At 43.9% G+C, this 25,358-nt stretch overlaps 1 protein-coding gene across 2 annotated transcripts; it reads left to right on the top strand.

The window, feature by feature from the left end:
• Nucleotides 1–22,030, top strand: GM2A (ganglioside GM2 activator). 2 transcript variants are annotated; one of them, XM_064596634.1, is made up of 5 exons: nucleotides 1–275; nucleotides 5,504–5,656; nucleotides 11,618–11,800; nucleotides 12,154–12,338; nucleotides 21,585–22,030. In XM_064596634.1, the coding sequence occupies exons 1-4, from the start codon at nucleotides 186–188 to the stop codon at nucleotides 12,307–12,309; spliced, it is 582 nt and encodes a 193-aa protein (XP_064452704.1). In that variant the 5' UTR covers nucleotides 1–185; the 3' UTR covers nucleotides 12,310–12,338; nucleotides 21,585–22,030. The 2 variants fall into 2 exon arrangements, with proteins under 2 accessions (XP_064452704.1, XP_064452703.1); XM_064596633.1 differs by lacking the exon at nucleotides 21,585–22,030 and having other exon boundaries at nucleotides 2–275; nucleotides 12,154–13,817.
• Nucleotides 22,031–25,358: the final 3,328 nt, after the last annotated feature.

Here is a 25,358-nt window from a genome sequence, read left to right as displayed (position 1 = left end):
TCGGTAGAGATCTGTCCGACGCCAGGCCTTGAAATGTCACATCCCCCACGGGGCGGAGCAAACCTGGAAGTGGCCGTGCTGTTTTGCACAGCAATGACCGGCTTTGCGTAACCAGCGTAGGCAAGCATTTAAAGGCGCTGCCGCGGCCACAGACCTGGTAATCCGGCGCAGCCCCACTGCTCGAAATGATTCCGGAGATGCAGGCTCCGCTCCTGATGGCCTTGGGCCTGCTCCTCGCCGGCCCTGCGGCCCGTGCACGCGTCTATCTGAATCAGGTGAGCCCCCCTCTCCTTTCGGTGGCTGCTTCCAGTTTGCCGGCCCAGTTGGGGTGGGATTATGGGGGTGGCTACTCCGCTTTCTAGAATTCCTTCTCTTCACCAGAGCCTCCCAAAGTCACTAACTGTGGGACTCTGAGTGGGTCCTTTTCTGTCTCTGAGTTTCGGTTAACTCATCAGTATAGTGAGGGTGGGCTATTAGGCCTTGTCTGCTCCAGACTTTTGGGGAAGGGTTAATCTCCCTCAGGTCTCTACTCTCTTGTCCTCTTCTTTCTGAACATCTGAGTGAAATTTGGCAGAACTGCAAGGCTAAGGAACTGCTCCCAGGCCCAGAGACTCAGCCTTGTTTACCAGCCCCCCCTTCCACCTCCCATAAAAAGGCCTGGCACCCATCCCTTCCCCTTCTGTACTGATCTGTGGCTCAGCTTGTCCTGATGGGTGGGTGGGTTTGAGAGGCTTGTTCTTCTGGTGATTGAGATCCAGCCCTGTGACCCACTGCTTCTAGTTACAGGCCACGAAGAGTCTCCAGCTTCCTCCTTCACTTTTCACTCACCCCATGCTCCAGACCCTTGGAAAAGGGAAGTTCTGTCATTCTAAGACCAGAAGAAGCCTGGTTCCATTGCCTCTTTGCTGCATAGCTGTGGGCAAGATGCAGATGGTCTCCTCATCTGTAAAATATGCATGATGATATCAACCTGCCTTTCTCAGGTGCATATGGGCATCAGAAGCATCTGGAAATTTGCGTTGTATTTCCTTTTCTAGCATTAACCAGTCTCGTGTCACCGGGCTGAGAAAGGCAGGTTGAGAATGTTTCTCTTGGCTCCAGGCTGACCACTGTGAGGTGGAGTCTGGCTCGAGCTCCAACTTGCCCTACATCCCCATTCTCTTATATGTCTTGGCCATGGATGCCCTCCCAGACCAGAAGGCTTTAGATAGATCAGCAGTTTTGGGGAGGCCCTGAGACATCATAGAGTTCACCCACCTCGCTCAGGCCCCTAGAGGATACAGGCGCACCTACCATTGTACAGCAAGAGGTACTTTACTTTGTTTTTTCTGGGCTCATGGTTATTCAGAGCCCTGTGCCTGAGACCCTGGTCCAGATAAAGGCAGTGGGGTGATAGTGAGCATTTAAGCATCTAAAAACTTGAGTTTTATTTCCTTTTCTAGCATTAACCAGTCACCGGGCTGTGGCCAGCATTAGACAGTGGGGAGAATGTCTAATCCTGTGCTAAGCATATAGTAGGTGCTTAATAGGCTCTTTGACACTGTATAATGACTGTCATTTATTGTGCACATACTCTGTGCTATGTGTTGAGCTGTGTGCTTTTTCTTCTAATAAGCTTTTTTGGGGGAATACTTTTATTTTTTTTTAAAGATTTTATTTATTTATTTGTCAGAGAGAGAACAGGAGAGAGAGCACAGCAGGGGGAGTGTCAGGCAGAGGAAGAAGCAGACTCCCCGCTGAGCAAGGAGCCCAATGCAGGACTCGATCTCAGGACCCTAAGATCATGACCTGAGCTGAAGGCAGATGCTTAACCAACCAAGCCACCCAGGCGTCCCTGGGGGAATAATTTTAGATTTACAGAAAAGTTGCAGAGATAGTATAGAATTCTCATATACTCCTCACCCCGTTTCCCCTAATGTTAACATCTTCTATTACCATTGTGTGTTTGTCCAAACTGAGAAACTAACATTGGTTCATCACCATGAACTAAACTCTAAATTTTATTTGGATTTTACCAGTTTTCCCACGAATGTCCTCTTTCTGTTCCAGGATCCAGTCCAGGGCACCACAGTGCATTTGTCATGAGGTCTCCCCAGCCTCCTCTGGTCTGTGACAGCTTCCCAGTCTTGTGTTTTCATGGTTTGACAGTCTTGAGGAGTGATGACCTGTATTTTCTGTACAGACTTCTCTTTTTCCCAGTAGCCCTGTGAGAAGATATAATTGTGCCCATTTAATAGATGAGGAAACTGAACCTCAAGAGGGTAACTTCACCCATGGTCTCAGCTGGTACGAGTGGCTGAGGTGTGATTGGAACCCAGGTCTGTGATGTATACCCATATTTTTGCCTCCAGAGCTGTGCCTTTCCCCTCTGCCCTATGTTGCATCTTCCCACGTGTTGGCCTCTATTGGGGATGGTAAATACAGTGGTCTCCCCCTTATCCGTGGTTTTGCTCTCTGTGGCATGGAAGCCCAGTCTGGAAGCAGATGATCTTCCTTCTGACGTCATCGGAAGGTTAATAGTAGCCTAACGTTCTATCACAATGCCTGCATCATTCCCCTTCCTTACTTCATCAGACGGGCACTTTCTCGACTTACATCATCAACAAGAAAAAGGGTGAGTGCAGTATAGTAAGATATTTTGAGAGAGAGAGGCCACATTCACAAAACTTTTATTATAGTACATTATAATTGTTCTATTTTGTATTAGTTATGGTTGTTAATCTCTTACTGTGCCCAATTTATAAATTAAACTTGATCATAGGTAAGTATAAAAAAAGTATGCATAGAAAAAAACCCCATAGAATATATAGGGTTCAGTGCTATCTGTGGTTTCAGGCATCCACTGGGGGTCTTGGGACGTATCCTGCACAGATAAGAGGAACTCCTGTGCCAGGTCTGGCCCGCAGTGGGCATTGCTAATCCTTCATGCCTCTGTTTCCAGACGAGGCTGGACCCAGCTGTAGAAATCATTGCCACAGAAACCTCTAGTCGGGCACTGGGAAACCGCATTGTTATGCCTCCCCCAGGGCCTGAAGGAAAGGAGCTTAGGAGAAGGGAGGGAATTCTTCATCTCCAACAGGACACTCGGGATACCTGCCCCAGCCTGGAATGAGTCCTCGATGTGAAACAGGTTGCCTTACAATCTGTGAAAGCAGCCCCAGAAAATAGCTAGTCCTCCTACCATCCCTCCAGCCCAGCTCTTAGGTCCAGGCCTTCTTTCATTTGACAGTGGCCTCCGAACTGGTCTCCCCCTTCCAGACTTGTCCCTCTCCAGTCCATTCTCAACCATAAACCAGAGCGTGGCACTCTCTTGCAGTGGGATTCCATTGCATTATAGTAAATCCAGGGTCCCAATTGTGACCTATGAGGTCATACATTAAATGACCTCGCCACCTCTCCAGCCTCATCCGTGTCAGTCATCTGCTACACCTAGCCCAATAGCCTTCTTGTAGTGCCCAGACCAGCTGAGCTTCTTACCACAGGGCCTTTGCCCATGTTGTCTGCCTAGAGAGAACATTCTTACTCTCTGTACTTACATGGCTGACTCCTCATCCTGCAGAAGTCCAGCTTAAGTATCATTTCCTTACCACCTTATTTAAGTAAGCCCTTTATTACTCTCAACGTGACCTCTGTGCATTTCTTTTCTGGCACTCAGAAATCATGGTGGGTAATATTTATTGGCATTAGACTCTAAGCTCCTCAAGGCAGGGCAAGAACATTTCAAATTGTTTACCACTGTTAACACAGACTTAGCCCAGGGCCCGTGATCATTGCTCCCTAAATATTTGTGGGATGAATACTGAAGGAAACATTTATTGGTACCTACCCTGTGTAAGGGGCTGTGGGGCATGCGGGCATGAATCAGACCCCATTCTGTTTTTCTTACTCATGGCATGACATTTCATTCCAAGGGACAAAAACCCATTCTAAGAAGCTCAAGTAAAGGGAAGTTTACTCCAGGTATACAAGGAATCTCATGGAGCTAATGGCAGGAAGTGGAGGCTGGGCCATATAGTGGCTTTCATTCTGTGAGCCAGCCCATTCTTTGGGCCTGGCATTGTTTTAGGAGCTTGCACGCTCTCATGCACGCTCTCATCCTCACAATCACCCTAAGAGGAAAGTATAAAGCCTTCACTCCAAAGATGTGGAACTTGGGGTGCCAAAGGGGAAACTGGCCTATAGAATCATGTGATAAGGTGGCTGAGCCATGCTTGTTGACTAAAGCTCTGCTTTACCCCGTATCTGTCTCAGAGTCATGCCTTTCACTGCTACCCCGTACTGCCTATTTAGACAGGAGTGGGGGTGGGGAGGGGACATTTCTGTTCTCTCTTCCAGAGACCAGCAGAGCTCTTAGTTCTTGTCTCTTCTCAAACTTTGGCTTGGTCGTGAGTCTCAGGTCTAGGTGTTCTGGCCTCATCCCAAAGGTTATGACCCAATGACAGCACAAAGTTCTCTAAGTGATTTTTGCCTCAACCTCCATTTCCCAGAGGCAGAGAGAATCTGTCAGCCTAGCTTGGGTTACGTGTTTCCTTTCAGCCAGTTGGCTGTGTTGACGATGGGGTCAGCTTGGGGATGTGGAGCTGGCCGGTTTTCCTTCTAAGATGGGGTGTGCATGGTGGGAGTGCCTAAAGTGTGTCTTAGATGGCCTTCAGGGGGCTGGGAAAGGGGTGAGTGGGTGGGCAGAGTCTGCACGATACATAGACATAGACAACTAGGCAGGGTTCTGTGGGAATGGGGAGTCAGTGGTCTTGTGTAGCCAGAGGGGGGATGGTGGAATCCGGAGACCTCTGGGGAATGTGGAGGAAGAAGAGGAAGTAGCTCAGCAGAGGTGAGGAAGGTGATGATTCAGATTGGGCAGGGCATGGGCAATGGGATGGGAGGCAGGAAGCACTGGTTAGGATTGGGGAAGCTTGTTCACTGGGGTTCATCAACAAGCGCCCCACTGGGGGTCTCTCGACATGTGTCCTATTCCCTCCCCAGGCTGATTGCATACCCCTTGAGGGTGGGGTTTCCCACTGTGTTAAGTTTCCTTTTATTCCTGGCCCTGGATTGGGCATGAGGTGTGACATGAATAAGGTCCTGGGCATGGGGCTGCAAAGGTGAATCCTCCAGGAGCTTCCCTTTAAGGAGATACAGGACTGGCTAGAGAGAGGGAGGGGGCCGGGGGTGGGAGATCAGAGAAGGTACCTACCAAGGGCGATGTGGTTAGTCACCTGTTTTGAAGCTCAAGGTCTGGTATATTGTGCTCTATAGTTTACAGCACACTTTTGGGAGATTATGTCTTTGGAGGCTTTTAGTATAGTACTACCTAGGAAATGGGTACCATAAGTGTTATCCCGGGCTTCCAGATACAGAGTTGCAGATAAAGCTCAGGGGAGGGGCGGAGGTACCTCGCCCAGTGTCACACCATCAGTAGCCTGTTCTGTTGGTGCTTCTGACCCGTGAGCGTTCCTTTTGTCAATGTTTCTTTTCTTTCTGCCGGATTTTTCCTTGGCCGTCCCAGCTGGATAGCTTTTACTGGGAGAACTGCGATGACGAGAAGGACCCTGTGCTGCTCAAAAGCCTGACTCTGGAACCTGACCCCATTGCCTTTCCTGGGAACATGACTCTCAGCGCCGAGGTCCAGATCGGTGTCCCCCTCAGTAGTCCTCAGAAGGTAAGCCTGGGCATGGGTAGGGTTGGGGAGGTGCTGGAGGGAAGGTGCCAGGGCCAGCTGGCAGGGGCCCTGAGGGATGTATGTTCAGCCTGTGAGTGATTTTGCAATCCGGGATTTCCCAGAGCAGCAAAGGATGCATAGATTCGTCAACTGTCTAACAGCTCCAGTTGGGCAGTGTTGTTGTGATGCTGTTGTTAATTATAAAACAGACACATCACTTAGTAAATACCATGTAGTCACTTTAGAAATCACCAATTGTCAGAAGGCGGGGGAGAAATGTATCATCTGAAATCTTACTACCCAGTGATAAGGGGTAAGCACTTTTTTTTTTTTTAAGATTTTTTATTTATTTATTTGAGAGAGAGAGAATGAGAGAGAGCACATGAGAGGGGGGAGGGTCGGAGGGAGAAGCAGACTCCCTGGCCGGGCAGGGAGCCCGATGCGGGACTCGATCCAGGGACTCCAGGATCATGACCTGAGCCGAAGGCAGTCGCTTAACCAACTGAGCCACCCAGGCGCCCAGGGGTAAGCACTTTTAACATTTGGTAGGCGAGGCTCTGGAACTGTCCCCCATGCAATCACATATAACACACATATTAATTTTGAATGGATAGGTATGAAAAAAAAAGCAGTGCTCCTTGTAAATGTCCTGCAATGTGACTCCTCAGGAGATAGTTATTGTTAGCTATTTACATAATTGTCAGAATGTTTTCTACATTTGTAAATATATGTACATTTACACTAGTGGGTTTTTATGGCATGTGCTATTAAACTTGCTTTTTTTTGGCATCATCTTATAGGCTCTGTACCTCATTCTATTGCATTTGGCAGCAATCTACCTGATTTTTTTTTTTTAAAGATTTATTTATTTATTTGAGAGAGAGAGAATGAGAGACAGAGAGCATGAGAGGGAGGAGGGTCAGAGGGAGAAGCAGACTCCCCACTGAGCAGGGAGCCCGATGCGGGACTCGATCCCGGGACTCCAGGATCATGACCTGAGCCGAAGGCAGTCGCTTAACCAACTGAGCCACCCAGGCGCCCCTACCTAATTTTTTTTTTTTAAGATTTCATTTATTTATTTGACAGAGAGAGAGCATAGGCAGGGGGAGCAGCAGAGGGAGAGGGAGAAGCAGGCTCCCCGCTGAGCAGAGAGCCGGACATGGGACTCGATCCTGGGACCCTGGGATCATGACCTGAGCCGAAGGCAGACGCTTAACGACTGAGCCACCCAGGCGCCCCTACCTGATTCTTTTTTTTTTTTTTTTTAAAGATTTTATTTATTTATTTGACAGAGAGAGAGATAGCGAGAGCAGGAAAACAAGCAGGAGGAGTGGGAGAGGGAGAAGCAGGCTTCCTGCCGAGCAGGGAGCCCGATGTGGGACTCGATCCCAGGACCCTGGGATCATGACCTGAGCCGAAGGCAGACGCTTAACGACTGAGCCACCCAGGCGCCCTACCTGATTCTTTTTAATGGCAGAAATATTCTGTTGTAGATCTGTCCTGGTGCACTTAACAAATCTATTGCCATTTAGTTTGTTTCTGTGGTAGTTTTTTGTCTGTTTGGCTTTATTTTTTGGCTGTTAGAAACACCTTTGCTAAAATTATCCTTGTAATGTATCTTTTTGTCCTTCTCTGATTATCTAGTCACAGCCTTTTTAGGTCTTTAGATACAGATTGCCAGAGTGCCTCCAGATATTTGAACCCATGTATCCTCTCCAACAGATGTGCCAGCAACAGATTTGCTTTTTTCACACATTTGATGATTCTGAGCATTTTCCAATAATGTTTTCCACCATTATATGTCATCCCTAGTGAGGTTTGACGTCTTTTCATTAATTCTGTTGCCTTTTGTATATACTTTGGGATTGGACAGTTTGATCATGTCTGTTTTCTTCTTTTGGGGTGGCTATTTACATGCTTTTCAACAGAACAATAAAGGCTTTTCATATGTCTATTGTAACACCATACACACTGTACTTCTTCTCACTACTTTGAATTGCTGCCTTTATAGCATATTCTTACATGCCCTTCAGCTTATCCCGATGTAGATCTATTCTGGCACCAGTTTTATTCTGATTCTTTAAAAGGTTTCTGATTTGGAATCTATCCCTGTAACTACCCTTCAGCCTGGCCGAATTACAGCCTCTACCTCGTAGGTTGCTGGTGGACAATTACTGGGTTAATAATGTGGAGAGTGCTTTGCACAGGACCTGGCCCACAAGACCTGCTCAGAACATGTTAACTCTTGTTAATAGTTCAGTTAGTGTCAGTCTTTTCCTGCCGCCCCTGGGACCCGGACAGAAGCCCCGGATGTGTGTGGACCACTCTCGGGCCTGCCTTCCTCGGTACCTCCTTCCAGATCTTCTCCGGGCGAGATCATTGCATTTTCTTTAGCCAAACTTCAGCTGATAATCTAGCAGGGTGACACAAATGCCATTTCCCTGCTCCTTCTGCTGAGTCTGGGGTGCAGGGCTCTCTGGCAGGTGCTCTCCTGCCACTGTTATGTAAAACGCTGGCTTTTCCATGACACTGTGCATCTGACTTGGAAGGAAAAAACTGGCGATCTCCTTCTGTCCCCAGCCTGCTTTTCTTGGCTTCTTTGAAGGCCATTAAGGACACCCCCCCATCCTATTACTTAATTACCTGTCATAAATTTGGCCATTGCACTTTTTAAAAACTGCTCAGATTCCCTCTGCCCCTCCCCTTCCCCCTACCTTTCTCCTCTATATTTTTGGTTTAGTTCTTTTACTTTTCAGGTAATGTGCATATTAGCCATTAAATGAAAGCCTTGGAACACTTGTGTAGGAGAAACAATGATTAACCTCGTTTTACAGATAAGGGACACTGAGGCTCATAGAAGAGTGCAACCTGCCCCAGGCCACAGGTTATTAGTACATTCAAGGCCGGGTGTCCTTATGTTGTGTAGTTCCCTGTTCCTGAACTCTTTCAGGCAGGGAGGTGGACTTAGTGCTTGGTGTGTTTGTAGGAGAGTGCTCCAGAACTCTCCCTTGCTCAGCAGAGACCCCCTTGGGACAGTACCGACTCCAGCCCCATATGAGCCTGGAGGCCTCAATGGCTTCCACCTCTTGTTACTGAGGCCCAGAGGGGAGAGTAAGTGTCCAGGCCACTGGAGAGCCAACCCATCTTCTCTTCCTCTGACCTTGCTGAAGTGTAATTTTTTTAATCCAGAGTCTCGTCTCGGACTTGGATGGATTTAACCTCAGCTGCAATGCTGAGAAGCTGGATGCCCCAGATTCCATGTGCCATGGGCAAGACTGGGGCTACCCAGGAGCTCCCTTTTCCTCTTTTGCCTTGCTTCATAGGATTCGGCATAATTTATAACTCCCTTCTGTGGGCCCTCTCTCAAGTTTCAGCCTCTGGGACCCTGGTTTTCCCATCCTCAGGAATCAAATTGCTGCTTTATTTGGCATATACGCTTATTTGGGGCTTTTAGACATGGCTTTCAGGCCTGATGGTTTGGCCTTCTTTCCCCCCTAAAATCATGTACCTGCAGTGCCCCTGCCTGAGGCCTGTGACCTTTATAACATCCCCCTTCCCGATGCATCACATGGCTCCCCTTCAGTTGCTATTAGTGTATCTTTATCTAGAGCCTTTGTGTGCCTCTCTGTGTGGGAGAGGCCAAGAGAAATCATTTCAACCTGTAGAAATCTTTACTCCTAGGATGTCAGAACAGGTAGGTGTCTTTGAGATCATGAGATCCAAATATTCCATTGTCAGGATGGAGGAGCGGAGAACTGATGGGAAAGGGACTTGCTTACAGGCCCTGGCAGGTGCAGGGCTCCTGCCTTGATTACCTGTCAGTGCCTCTGTCTTGCTGTCGGGATAGGTCCCATGACAGAAGTTTATTTAAATCGAGCTACCTAACTGCCCCGAAGTCTTGGGCTAGAGAGATTGACGGTACCTTATTATCCAGCCTTGTTTGCTTTCCTGAGCCATAGGAGCAAGTAGGTTGAGAACAAGGGCTGGGAAAAGAGCCATAGTTTGCAGTCCCCGAATGGTAGGCATGGCTGCTACCTCAAAAGTGCCTGTTGCCTTATGCTCTGTGCACCCCCACTGAGCACCTCTGATGCTGTGCTTGTCCTGGGTGGGGGAGGCATGGCTCCTTCTGGTAGATACAGCTCCCACAGGCTTCCAGCCTGATGGATGGACCCCAGACAGGACTTGGCCCCCACTGGTCCCCTCATCTGGGTGTTTCTGCTCAGGGCATAACCAACTCAACCATTTTCCTGGGGATATTGGTGAAACAAGGGGAGGGGAGACGGTATTGGCTGAGGGAGAAGGTAGGACAGATAGTCCTGCAGGAATTAATGTTTGGATTTCAGGCACAGTGCCAAGTGTTTTATAGGCACTATCTCACTGATGGGATCTTATGAGAGAGGTAGGCATATCCTGCTTTTGGAGATAAGGGAATGGAAACTGAGAGAAGTAGCTCCAGGCAAGGGCACAATACTAGGAACTGTCAGGAATAGCTTTCCAATCCAGGCCCTGTGACTCTTCCTAGGCAAAGGGCCTGGAGCAGGCTTGGCAGGAGAGCAGAGAGGAGAACTGGGGGGGGACTGTGTGTGAATGGGGGTGGGGGTGGGGGATACTGTGTGTGTCAGCAGAGTGGGATGAGGTCAGCAAGGGAGGCAATTTGAGTTTGTCCACTCAGGATCCAGAGTACACTGATGTCTCCCTTCCTCCTGGGCCTGGATCCTGACATCTAGGGTGGTTGGAAGACTAAGTCCACAACCTGGGGAACCAGCCCAAGCCCAGCAGGCTCTGGGGGGAATAAGCGCCCATCCAGGATTTGTCTCTTAAACACAAGAGTCCTAAATCAAGTGAGCCTGGAGGCTGGGAAACATGGAATTGCTAGGATGTCAGAACCGAAAGGGGTCTTAAAATTGTGGTTTCCCGCATAACACCCACAAGGAATCAGATGCTCCAGTGAGCTAACGTCCTCCTGCCCTTTCCTACTGTTTTCCCTTGATACATTTTGGGGGGTTGAGGGCACGAACATGGTCAAGAGAGACAACTCACTTAGTGAATGCCTGGCACACACCAGGCACAGCTGGGACCGTCCCCCTTGAGATCCTGGCCACTTCTGGGTCAGCTGCAATCTCTAGAATAGGAATAGCATCATGGCAGCTGGAGGTGTGAAGCACATCATAGATCTTCTCGTCCAGCTTCTCTCTGGATGTAGAGCTCCTTCAGTGGCTTCCCCAGCTGAGTTAAGAAGATCTTGCTTTATATCAATCCCAAAGTGACCTCCCTATAAATTCCTATTGTTTTAAATTCTGTCTTGGGGTACCTGGGTGGCTTAGTCGGTTAAGCGTCTGCCTTTGGCTCAGGTCGTGATCTCAGGGTCCTGGGATCGAGTCCCCACATTAGGCTCTCTGCTCAGTGGTGAGTCTGCTGCTCCCTCTCTCTCTGTGATCTCTCTTGTTCTCACTGTCTCTCAAGTAAATAAATTAAAAAATCTTTAAAAAAAATAAATTCTGTGTTTGATAGGAAATTTGATCCAAGGATAGAAAATGGGTTTCTGCTCCAATTGGCTGGCAGTAGCTGAGGTCCTACACAGACAAGGGCTCTGAAGCCAAGATTGGACTGAGAAGGGAAGTCTAGGAAGCGACACTAGTTAGCCAGTTAGCAGTTAGACAAGTGCATTTCAAATCCAGTGTTAGCTTCCACCGATGGTAGTGACTACCTAAAGAATTCTAAGACTGTGGTTCAGTGAAGGGGGGGAAAAAATCACAGCAATGATTAATACCTGCCCTGGGCACAGGAAAAGGTACCATTGTGGTCTGTGCCACAATGTTGTCTCTTCTGGATCAGAGTATCTCCAAGACCCCATCTGATGAAAAATTCTGTGATTAAAATAAAATGCTGACCTTTTGGAGATGTAGAGGGTCTGGCATGTTTGCCTTGGAATTCATACTGTGTCAAACTCTTTCTCACCAGCTGGAATTAACTATAGAGAAGGAAGTGGCCAGCTTCTGGGTCAAAGTCCCATGTGTGGAACAAATTGGTAGCTGCACCTATGAAGACTTCTGCCAAATACTTGGTGCTTTCATTCCCCCTGGACAGCCCTGCCCAGAGCCCCTGCACACCTATGGGCTTCCCTGCCACTGTCCCATCAAAGTAGTAAGTACTTAGTAGGGAAGGAGTGGCTGGAGTAAAGACTGGGGTCTTGCATTCTCCTTCTGCAGATCTGGATGTCTGTGGCTGTAAATTGGTGTGATCTATCCCAAATTGCTTATGTTTGGAGGGCCTTGGTTTATCCATCTGTGAACTGGGAGACTTGAACTGCAGTGTGCCCTCCCGTGCCTGTGAGCTGTAACATTCCATGCTCTGTAGGCCTCCGGCGATCTCTAATCTCACGTAGCTCTCGGGAGAGTGGGAGGAGGGGCAGTTCATGACTGCAGTCTTACAGGAGAGTTCCAGGAGAGTCCTATCAGTAGGGTCCCACTGATTGTGATCCATTGGTTTTCCCATAGGGCATCTATGCACTGCCCAAGACTGAGTTCACCCTGCCCAGCATGGAGCTGCCCAGCTGGCTCACCTCTGGGTCCTACCGCATCAAGAGCATCCTCAGCAGTGGTGGGAAACGCCTGGGCTGTATCAAGATCTCTGCCTCTCTGAAGGGCAAATAATGTGGCACCAGCCACAGCAGAATGAAGGGGTATGAGGAAGATGTCCCTCTTCTTCTGTCTTGCATTTGCCAAGGTCAAATTCTGACTCTCTCTCCCCCTTCAAGCTCCTTTCTTCAATGATGCCACTTCCCTCACTGAAAATCCTTTTGTGCCACCTACGTTTTAGGCATGGGCAGGCAGCCCTAACCTAGGGAGGAGCTCGGCAGTTCTTGATAGCCCACGACAACTGCCAGGCCGGCTGCTTCATTTTCCTCGTCAAACCTGTGATTTTCTAAGAGCTTAACTCATTTTCTAAATAATCAAGGAATGGGACGAATATATTTTGTGACCCCAAGTTCAGACTGACCCAATCTTGGTTTCCTGAAGTACCTTCATGATTTTCTTAAAAAAATTTTTTTTTTTGGTCACTGACTTAAAAGCAGAATGAGAGTATTAATAGTTTTTGTTTTACTCCAGGTCCCTCTTACGATGAAGGGACTGAAGTAGTTCATCTTAGTCTATTCCTCCATTAACTTCTATGATTAATTCAGTATTCTTTTCTAGATTTGCCCCATGAACAGTGGGGCCTAGCGTATCCTGGGGAGGTAGGGCATGTGGTGGAGGGCTTCACTAGGAGATGTATGTAAGAATGCTCTATGTATTTAAGGTGGTTTACAAACTCAGGCGCCTTCTGGGCCAAGCACAAGACCCAAACGAGTGAGGATGACCACAAGGAACCTATTGCTTCCAGGCGTGTCTTTTTTCCCCCCTTTGTATAGCAGCTCATATCCACTGTTACAAGGCAGCTGATGTCCAGGCTTGAGCTTGGTAATATTAGCAGGGAATATGGGGCCTGAACTGAGTTAGAGAGGGTGCGTTCAGCCCTTGGGGGCACTTTCTGTAGTGCTCTGGCAGTTGGTGCCACATGAGAATGTTGTGGGCCCAATATTACCAAACAGTCTCCATTGTTTTTCCTTGGAAATCCAGACTTTTATATGAAATCTTATAGTTTTTAAATATTGGCAACTAATTATTTTTTAAAACACTGTGCAGGCCAAAAGGGCCAAACAGACTTGTCAGTGGGGAAATCTGGCCCAGTGTGGCCAGTTTGCGACCTCTGACGTAAGAACATGCATTCCTTGTCCTTTTGGTCTTGAGACAACTCCTCCAGTGCCGTTTCTCCCTCCCTAGGGCCAAATCCATAGTATCTGACCCACGGAGCAGGCTCTTCCAGGGCTCGAGGAGGGGGAGGCAGCCTCTCAGAGATGTGAGCTGCAGGGATCACGAAGCTGCCTGCCCCAGCCTAAGAGTGTTATTGGGGTGAATGGGGCAAACACTGAAGAGTTGGAATCCACCAGCAGCTCCTCTGTGGAGCAAGGATCCCACGAAGAGGGGTGGACTCACATCAGGTGCCTGGGTTTGTCCATTGTCCCATCCTCCATGACAGCCTACTGACCCATGGATTGCCCCCAGTTTCTGGGCTCATTTGAAGCCTGGAATGGCAATAAAGCTTTTTGACTTGCTGAGAATTCCTCCTTTGTCTTGGCTGCATATTTGTCCATCTTGGGGTTTTTGGAGCTTGTTCATGGTGGGCTGTTCCTGCTGGAAAGTTTTGTTGTGGGTGGCACAGATGAGCCGAGGTGATTCCAGGGACTGTCCCTCCTTGTGAGCTGCTTGTTATCCCTGCTTCATTTGGCCTCATCGCCGTACAGTGTCCTTGGTTTGCTTTTTTGCTTTCCTATTGCTCTGTGACCATGCCAGCCTTTTCCCCTTTTGCTTTTTTGACCTGATTCTCACAGTTGTTCTCAGTTCGTATCCTATAATGGAATCTCATTAGCTCGGTGTATCTTTCCATGTCATGCCAGGCTCTTGGGTCCAATGTTCCCCCCGGTGTCACTGAGGAGGGGGTGAAAAATTTCAAATCACAGGCAAAATAGACTTTTTAAGGAATGGTACTGAGCCAACTGGAAAGCCATTTAGAAAAAGTTGAAATTAGATTCGTTCTTCACACCATATGCAGAATAAACTCCAAATGGATCCAGGGTCTAAATGTCAGAAAATGAAACCATACAAGTACTAAAAGAAAACATAGGTGAAAAATCTAGAGGTGATAAAAGACTGATACGTTTGGCTACATTAAAAAAAAAAAAGTCACTTAAGAAATACCATAAAGTCAAAATACTGGAAGAAAACATTTACAGCACATATCATAGACAAAGTGTTAATATTTCTACTATATAAAGAATGAAACATTGAAGGGACTAAAAACCTGATAGAAAAATTGAGAAAAGACAACTCTCCTCTCTTTCTCCCACACATACTCACACTAAGATGTAAAACTGGCCCTTAAACATGACAAATGTACACACTTACCCATGATTAGAGAAATGTCAATTGAAACAATAGAGAGAACGTCACGTCTCAGACTGGTGAACAATGGAAATACAACCACACTGCTAGGCAAGGCTTTAGGAAGACAGGCATTCCTACACAGCTGGTGGGAATGCAAAGTGGTACAATTCTTGACAAGAATTTGTCAGTACCTACCTAACCAAACTTCAAAAACACTTACTCTTTGAGCCAACACTCTACCGCTGGGATTTCCTCTGAAGTTACACTGCCAACAATACAAAAATATGCCCACATGTGATTATTCATTGCAGCATTGTGATTGTAAAGACTGGAAATGTAAACGTCTAAAAGAAAGTGACTGAATAGGGGCACCTGAGTGGCTCAGTCGTTAAGTGTCTGCCTTTGGCTCAGGTCATGATCCCGGGGTCCTGGGATCAAGCCCCACATCGGGCTCTCTGCTTAGTGGGAATCCTGCTTCTCCCTCTCCCATTCCCCCTGCTTGTGTTCCCTCTCTCACTGTGTCTCTCTGTCAAATAAATAAATAAAATCTTAAAAAAAACCCAAAAACAAAGTGGCTGAACAACAAATTAGATAATCTGGAAGAACTGGATGCATTCCTAGAGATGTATAAACTACCAAAACTGAACCAGGAAGAAATAGAAAACCTGAACAGACTCATAACCAGCAAGGAAATTGAAGCAGTCATCAAAAATATCCCGACAAACAAGAGCCCAGGGCCAGATGGCTTCCCAGGGGAATTCTACCAAACATTGAAAGAAGAATTAATACCTGTTCTTTGGAAACTGTTCCAAAAAATAGAAACAGAAGGAAAACTTCCAACTCTTTCTATGAGGCCAGCATTACCTTGATTCCAAAACCAGACAAAGACCCCACCAAAAAGGAGTATTACAGACCAATAGCCCTGATGAACACGGATGCAAAAATTCTCACCAAGATACTAGCCAGTAGGATCCAACAGTACATTAAAAGGATTATTCACCACAACCAAGTGGATTTTATTCCTGGGCTGCAAGGTTGGTTCAATATCTGCAAATCAATCAATATGATACACTACATAAATAAAAGAAAGGACAAGAACCATATGATACTCTCAATAGATGCAGAAAAAACATTCAACAAAGTACAGCATCCCTTCTTGATTAAAACTCTTCACAGTGTAGGGATAGAGGATACATACCTCAATATCATAAAAGCCATCTATGAAAAACCCAAAGCGAATATTGAGAATGCTCAATGGGGAAAAACAGGGCTTTTCCCCTAAGGTCAGGAACACGGCAGGGATGTCCACTATCACCACTGCTGTTCAACATAGTACTAGAAGTCCTAGCCTCAGCAATCAGACAATAAAAAGAAAAGGCATCCGAATTGGCAAAGATGTCAAATTCTCACTCTTCACAGATGATATGATATTTTATGTGGAAAACCCAAAAGACTCCACCCCAAAACTGCTAGAACTCATACAGGAACTCAATAAAGTGGCAGGATATAAAATCAATGCACAGAAATCAGTTGCATTCCTATACACCAACAACAACAGAAGAAAGAGTTAAGGAGTCGATCCCATTTACAATTGCATCCCAAACCATAAGATACCTAGGAATAAACCTAACCAAAGAGGCAAAGGATCTGTACTCAGAAAACTATAGAATACTCATGAAAGAAATTGAGGAAGACACAAAGAAATGGAAAAACGTTCCATGCTCATGGATTGGAAGAACAAATATTGTGAAAATGTCTATGCTACCTAAAGCAATCTACACATTTAATGCAATCCCTATAAAAATACCATCACCTTTTTTCACAGAGCTGGAACAAATAATCCTAATATTTGTATGGAACCAGAAAACACCCCGAATAGCCAGAGGAATGTTGAAAAAGCAAAGCAAAGCTGGTGTCATCACAATTCCGGAAGCTGTGATCATCAAGACAGTATGGTACTGTCACAAAAACAGACACATAGATCAATGGAACAGAATAGAGAACTCAGAAATGGACTCTCATCTCTATGGTCAACTAATCTTCCACAAAGCAGGAAAGAATATCCAATGGAAAAAAGACAGTCTCTTCAACAAATGGTTTTGGGAAAACTGGACAGCCACATGCAGAAGAATGAAACTGGACCATTTCCTTACACCATACACAAAAATAGACTCAAAATGGATGAAAGACCTAAATGTGAGACAGGAATCCATCAAAATCCTTGAGGAGAACACAGGCAGCAACCTCTTTGACCTCAGCCGCAGCAACTTCTTTCTGGACACATCGCCAAAGGCAAGGGAAGCAAGGGTAAAAATGAACTACTGGGACTTCATCACGATAAAAAGCTTTTGCACAGCAAAGGAAACAGTCAACAAAACCAAAAGACAACTGACAGAATGCGAGAATATATTTGCAAATGACATATCAGATAAAGGGCTAGTATCCAAAATCTATAAAGAACTTATAAAACTCAACACTGAAGGAACAAATAATCCAATCAAGAACTGGGCAGAAGACATGAACAGACATTTCTGCAAAGAAGACATACAAGTGGCCAACAGACACATGAAAAATGCTCCACATCACTGGGCATCAGGGAAAAATACAAATCGAAACCACAATGAGATACCACTTCACACCAGTCAGAATGGCTAAAATGAACAAGCCAGGAAATAACAAGATGTTGGCGAGGATGTGGAGAAAGGGGAACCGTCCTACACTGTTGGTGGGAATGCAAGCTGTTGTAGCCATTCTGGAAAACAGTATGGAGGTTCCTCAAAAAGTTGAAAATAGAGCTACCCTATGTCCCAGCAATTGCATTACTGGGTATTTACCCTAAAGATACAAATGTAGTGATCCAAAGGGGCACCTGCCCCCCATGTTCATAGCAGCAATGTCCACAGTAGCCAAACTATGGAAAGAGCCTAGATGTCCATCAAGAGATGAATGGATAAAGAAGATGTGATATATATATATACAATGGAATACTACTCAGGCGTAAAAAAAAAAAAAGAAATCTTGCCATTTGCAACGACATATATGGAACTAGAGGGTATTGTGCTAAGGGAAATAAGTCAACCAGAGAAAGACAATTATCATATGATCTCATTCATACGTGGAATTTAAGAAACAACACAGAGGATCATAGGGGAAGGGAGGGAAAAATGAAACAAGACAAAACCAGAGAGGGAGACAAACCATAAGAGACTCTTAATCTCAGGAAACAAACAGGGTTGCTGGAGTGGAGGTGGGTGGGAGGGATGGGGTGGCTGGGTGATGGACATTGGGGAGGGGACGTGTTGTGGTGAGCGCTGTGTATTGTGTAAGACTGATGAATCACGGACCTGTACCCCTGAAACAAATAATACATTATATGTTAATAATAATAAAAAAAAAAAGAAGGAGGAAGATCTTTGAATTGATATAGAGTTATTTCCAGGGTATAGCGTTAAGTGCAAAGCAAAGTGCCGAGAAGTGTAATGTGCTACTTTTCATGTAAGACAGAAGGGGTGGGTATAAATAAATATACGTGCATTTGCTTATTTGTAAAGATGAGACAGGACTAGTGAGATTAGTTATTTACAGAGGTTAGGTAGGAATAATGTGGAAAAAAGGGGAAATGATAACAGGGTGTAGAGGACGAAGGGGGTGGGACACTTCTGAGTATATCTTTTTTTGTAATTGTGACTCTTAGAACCACAATAATGTTCCTCATACCCAGAACATGATTAAGATCATCCAGGAGATGAGGGGAATTCAATATGAAATACAAACAATAATGAATGGTATTTCAAATGAGGAATGTAACCACATTGAAGGAGGTGATAAGAAATATAACTAACTGATGTTACAGTATTTTGATGGGATACTATACAGCTAAAGACCAATGGATCTGCACACAAATATTGGACTTGAATTAGTCAATCTGTTTTTCACAGGAGTAGGGGTTAGAAATTCTGAAAATATTTGGAATTGAAGGATTGAAAAAAATATATTGTGGATAATGAGATCATGGGGGCATACTGAAAGGACATAGGAGCCAACTTGAAGGAGCTCTCAATAGCCAAACTTGGACATTTTGAGCAATAAAATAAATAATGACAATAATGTATTCTAATCCACAGAATAAAAAAAAAAAATCCATGAGTCCATACACAATAGAATACCAGTTAAATGTAGAAGGAATGTCAGGAAGAGAAAAAAAATCACCTATGAATGCTAAAATTATTGGGTCAAAATATGATTAAAAACAGGATTTTGCAGGGCAGCTGGGTGGCTCAGTCGGTTCAGCGACCAACTCTTGATTTTGGCTCAGATCATGATCTCAGGGTCATGAAATCAAGCCCCCCATTGGGCTCCACACTCAGCAGGGAGTCTGCTTGAGGTTCTGTCTCTCCCTCTGCTCTCCCTATCTCCTCCTACTCTCCCCATCCCAGCTTGTGTGCTTGCACCCTTTCTCTCTCTCTAAAACAAAACAAAACAAAACAAAATAGGATTTTCATGGTTTCAAGGTATTTCCTTACAAGATATCAACTGCAAAGGGGAAAATAGTCACTATGGTGAGAAAACTGGCAGGTGCCATCTTAACCAAATGCACATCACCAAGTTAACATCACTAGTAATAAGACATTGATCATGTGCACCTCCTGATATCATGCACTGATAAAGCACAATGAGACTTCTGTGGTCTTGTCAAAAATGGGTTAACCTCAGTGAGGAGGAAAGAGGAGACAAACCCAAATTGAGAGACCAGTACAAAATAAATGGCCAGTATTCTTCAAAAGTGTGGGGCCATGAACAATAAGGAAAGACTGAGGAACGGTCACAGATTGGAGAGAATAAAGAAACTGTGGGCTCTTGAATTGGTTGCTGGATTAGAAAAAGGCCCAGGAACAGGATTTCACCAATGTTAATTACTTGGCTTTGATCATTGTATTCGGGTTCTGTAAGATGTTAACGTTAGTGAAAGTAGGTGAAAGGTATATTGGGAACTCTGTATTATTTTTGCCACCTTAAAGTTTTTTCAAAATAAAAAGTTGTAAAAATATATTGCTGAAGTTTCCATTTTGAGGGACAAAAAGGGTATGAGCTAGCTCTCATGCAACTTCAGTCCAGGAAGGGAGATAAACATGTATGCAAATAAATACCGCAACTGTGGTGGGTTACAAAATAGAAGTTCCTGGGAACTGCAGAGTCTGGGTCGGTGCATGAAGTCAGAGAGGGTTTTCTTGAGGAAGTGGGAGCTGACATCTGAGACATGAGGAGGAATGAATCAGGGAAAGAGAGAGAGGAATAGTGTATGTGGAAGCTCTGCAGCAAGGGGGAACATGGTGCTTTTAGGGAATTGCCTGAGGGCCGTTAAGACTGGAAGGAGAAGGTGCTGCTGGTGCAGGAAGAAGCTGGAGAGGTGGGGAGGGACCAGATCACCCAGGGCCTTGTAACTGGGTCCCAGGTTTTGCCAGAGCAGCACAGACAGCAGAGAATTTATCCTCCATTGTTGCAACTAGACTGATCAGTTTGGGTCCTATCGGTGATCTTCAGAGTGCTGATTGCAATCAGCCAGCGTACATTGTACCCATCACATGGTGCCTGACGTTCCTTGTCTGGTAGCTTACCTAACCTCCCTGACCTGTAAGTCCAGCTTCTTAAGTTGGAGTCCTCCTAAAGATTTTCTCTTTCAAGAGTCATATCCCCTCAATTTCACTTTTAAGTGGTATTGGCATACCAGGCAGAAGTTCTGCCCCCTCACCCATTTTTTTAATCTTTGAACTCAGGGACTTGCTCGAGGCCCTCCTATGTAGGTTTAAGTCAGCCTGGACATTATTTGCCAAGAGCAAATCTTGTGCATCCTTAGGAATTTGCCTTTCAGTCTCATTGCCAGGGGCACTGTGGCTTATAAACTGTTGCACTTGTGTCACTAATGTCCACTTGGAGTCAACTCTGAATGCCTCCATTTCACATGGGTGACTTCTGCTGCCCGCCACCCCCACCCACCCAGGCAGGGCTTGTGTTGCTTTAGCAATCTCAACTTGAGTTCTGTAGCAATCCCAGTTCTCTTATTTCTACTTCTTTCAGTGGACTTGCTGAAGATCCAAATTAAGCCTCTCCTTAAAATGATTTTGTGTCTCATTCCACTCTACGCCCCAATCGTAGTCCAGCTCTATCATTTTAAGACAGATCACATTTGTCCAGCAGAGAACTGCAATGGGAAATATTTCTGAAGGTCCTGGGGCGGGGGCAGGAATCCCCCTCCATCCTCAGTATCCTCTAAAATATCTCTATTCCAGCTACCAGGTCCCAGTTTTTGCCAAGGAAGCACATAGCAGTAGAGAATTCAGCTTACACTGTTGCAACTGGAATGGCCAATTTGGGTCCTATCAGCGATCTTCAGAATGCAGGTTGGATTCAGATAGCGTGTGTCGCGCCAGTCACATGGTGCCTGACGTTCATTGTCTGGTGGCTTACCTCCCTAATTTGATTTTGCATTGCTTTATTTTGCATGCAAACCTTTGTGCCAAGGTTGGCTATCCACTATCTGTAGATTGTTCAATGTTATGAGAAGCAGAGATTCTTGCATTTCTTTTTCCAGAGGTTCTTTTGCAACCCAGGGTCTATTAACTTCATGGACTTTGTGATTGTTCCTCAAATTGCATGTAAAACTTAGCATGTGTGCGTATATGTGAATTTTATGAACGAGGATCTATGGCTTCCATTAGAATCTCAACAAGGTGTATGACCATCCCCTACCCCAAAGTCATAAACCACACTGTCTTACCTGCATTTTCTTGCGCTATATCCTATAGGAAGGCTTCCATATATTCCCCAAAGCCTCACTTTCTCCACGCTTGTGGTCTGGGTCTCAAAAGGGCAAAGATTTTATTATTGGCTTATAGTTTTCTTATCTAGTGATAGGATGCTTCTCTCTACCTCCCTCTCTTTCATAGCTACTTCACATCTCCTCCAAGAGCTTGTTGCTTGACATCTGACCATTGGTAAATGGATGATGACGCACAGAGGATGAGAACTCTCCTAACTCCAGCTGGGATTCCTGGTGTTCCATAGCATCAATCATGTTATAGAAGGAGAGGCTGAAAAGTGACATTACTTATAAGTATTCACTATACTGTACATTTGTGGGGCCTTGGTGGTTCAGTGGTAGAATTCTCGTCTGCCACTATACTGTACATTTATGCTTTACATACTTTCCCATATGGGTTAAAAATAAAAAGTTTTTTTAACATTGTTTTTCCATTATAGTGAAACAAATCATCATTAAAATTTCCCCTCACATGAAGTTTCTTTAGCTGTAAAGTCAATACATTACTGTTAAAAATACAATAACACAGGCAAGCAAAAAAAAAAAAAAAAAAAAAAAAAAAGCATAAAATTTCACTCCTAACTCAACCAACTTGGTGAAAATTCCCATAACATTTTATGTTCTGATACCCTTCAAAATTGCTCGACTATATGCAAATGACCTCTTTTTTAAAAAGAACCAAAATGGAATCATCCTTCACATTTTTAACAGCTGTATTGAGGTATAGTTAATATTAAACTGCACATATCTAAAGTGTATAATTGGTAAGTTTTGAAATATATACACACCCCTGGGAAACCATCCTCACAATAAAAATTGAGAAGACATTATCCGTAACATCCAAAAGTTTCCTCATGCCCCTTTGTAATATCTCCCACTCACTCTACCCACTCCTTCTCCTTTCAGAAACCAGATTTGCTTTCTGTCCCTACAGAACAGGTTGCATATTATCTACTATGATAAAGCTACCATGAACATTTATGTACAAGTCTTTTTATAGGTATATGCTTCCTTTTCTTTTATGGGAGTTCCAGTTCCTCCACATCTTTGCCAACACTAGTATGGTCAATCTTTTAAATTTTAGATATAAAGTAGTATCTCATTATGGCTTTTATTTGGATTTCCCTAATTACTAATGATGTTGAACATATTCTTATATGCTTATTTACCATCCATATATCTTCTTTGGTACTGGGTCTATTCAAACCTTTGCCTATTAAAAAAATAAGTTGTTTCCTTATCACTGGACTTTGAGAGTTCTTCATGTATTCTGGGTATGAGTGTTTCAATAGACAACTTTGCAAAGATTTTCTCTCAGACTGTGGCTTTTCCTTCCATCCTTTCAACAGTGTCTTTTGAAGAGCAAAAGTTCTAATTTTGATGAAGTCTACTTTAGTGATTTGTTCTTTAATGGATTGTGCTTTGGGTGTTGTATTTAAGAAATCTTTGCTTAACCCAAGGTCACAAAATTTTTCTCCTATGATTTCTTCTAAAAATTTTATAGTTTTAGGTTTTATATTTAGGCCTAAGATCCATAGGTCTATTTTGAGTTGATTAATAAATATAAAGTATGGATCTTTTTTTTTTTTTTTTTTGCATATTGATATCCAATTTTTGTAGCTCCATTTCTTGAAAAGTCAATCCTTTCCCCACTACTTTGCCTCTGCATCTTTGTCAAAAATCAGTTGCCCACATATGGGTAGAATTTATTCCGGGCTCTATTCTGGTCTATTCATCTACTTGTCTATCTTGGCACCAACACCATGCAGTTTTGGTTATTATAGCTTTGTTATAATTCTTGAAATCAGTGTTAGCCCTCGATTTTTGTTCTTCTTTTTCAAAGATATCTTGGCCATTCTAGGTCCTTTACATTTTCATATGAATTTTAGAATCAGCTAGTCAGCTTATTAAAAAAAAAAAAGCCTGCTGATTTTGGTGAGAATTGATACCTTAACCACAAAGAGTCTTCTGAGTCATGAACAAGGTATATCTCTCCATTTATTTAGGCATCAATTTCTTTTAGCAATATATTATTGTCTTTATAAAGATTATATATGATAGTCTTTAACAGGTGTTTCGTATCTTTCATCAGATTTATCCCCCATTATTGCATATTTTTGATGCAATTATAAGTGCAATTTCTGATTGTTCTCAGCTAGTACAGAGAAATACAATTGGATTTTGTATATTGACCTTGTGTCCTGAAGCATTGTAAACCAATTAGTAGTAGCTTTTTTGTAGATTCCATTGGGTTTTCTACATTGGTATCATGCCATCTTCATAAAGACAGTTCTTTCTTCCTTTCTGATCTGGATGCCATTTATTTCTTTTTCTTGCCTAATTTAATTGTCTAGATATCTGACACAGTATCAGATAGAAATGCTCTGATTTGCTTCTGATCTTTCTTACAGGAAAAGCATTCAATTTTTTCCATCAAGTATGACATTAGCTATATGTATTCATAGATGCTTTTTACCAGTTGTGAAATTTCCCTTCTATTCCTAGTTGCTGAGAGTTTTATATGAGGAGTAGATGTTGGATTTTGCCAAATGCTTTTCTGTGTCTATTGAGATGATTATTTATTTCTTTTTTTAGTTTGTTAATAATGGTGAATTACACTGATTTCAAATATTAAACCAACCCTGTATTCCTAGGATAAATCCCATTCTGCAATGATGTATTACCCTTTTAATATATTGTTGAATTGCTAAAATTTTGTTTACAATTTTTACATGTATATCCATGAAAGATTTTGATCTGTAGCTTTATTTTCTCATACTGTCTTTGTCTAGTTTTGGTTCACATGTTTTTAATAAACCAGCTTTTTCCTACTGATCAATCACAAATGTATTTACCTATCAATAGATGCATTTTTGCAGTGTGTGGGGGCATCACACCATTTTATTTTGGATGAGTCATAATTTAACCTAATGTTGGATGTTTCCAACTTTTTAATATTATAAAAAATACAAGCTCTCCTTTTGCATAAACTTCTGCAAACACAAAATATTCTTAGGATAAATTCCCAGGATTAGTGGGTCAGAGGGCCACTAAGTATCCCTCAGAAAAGCCATTACAATGTATACTCCCAACTGCAGAGTACAAGATTGTCTGTTTTTCAAAACCCTTCCCAAAACTCAGTATAATTTTTTTAAGTAGGTCAGTAGTCCTTGCACATGATGAAATCCTCTCTCACACAAATCGCACAGCCTCTTCAGCCTAAATAGCTCTAAGTGGCCTTGAGATATGAGAGAAAAAAGAGAGAGAAAGAGGTAATGTCCTTCTAGGTAGGGAAGTCACCATAATAACAGATTGCTAAGAAATATGTTTGTATCCCTTACCCTACTTCTGGTAGGCCCATATCTCCAGGGCAATACTGTGGCTTGCTAGATGGCAAACACTTTGATTTTCTCACATGTGGTTAAAGGATAAATTAATTTCTTGGTTTAATATTTGAAATCAGTGTAATTCACTTTCAGAATGTTAGATCTAGATGAATCCTTAACAAACCAATTCTTCCAGTCCCTCATTTCATAGATGGGAAAACTGAGACAGAGAGAGGGAAGAACTTGCCCAAGATCCCATAGGAAATTAGTGGCAGAGCCAAATGGTTGGATAAAATTACTGCTAAGTTCTCTTTTTGTTCTTTCTGTGACTCTTCCACTTAGAAGAATATTCGAATAGAAAACCTCACTTGCCCAACATATACTTCTCTAAATCCTATGCTTTAAGAGAAGCAACTGTAGAATAGAGAAAAAAATTGCTTTTACATTTACATTTATGCTTGGTCTGTTTCCAGAGATATCATGGGCAAATGGCATCCCTTTTCCCAGTAAATGAGGCTGATGGTACAAATAGTTGAATGTGGTTTTGGTTCATAGGTACAAAAGACCTCCGAAGA

This window comes from Mirounga angustirostris, unplaced genomic scaffold (assembly GCF_029215605.1).
Source record: "Mirounga angustirostris isolate CCGP_5_RB_7025 unplaced genomic scaffold, mMirAng1.0.hap1 SCAF_7, whole genome shotgun sequence".
Lineage (NCBI taxonomy): Eukaryota > Metazoa > Chordata > Mammalia > Carnivora > Phocidae > Mirounga > Mirounga angustirostris.
The sequence above is the reverse complement of the archived record's forward strand: the minus strand, read 5'-3'. Positions and strand labels throughout refer to the sequence as shown.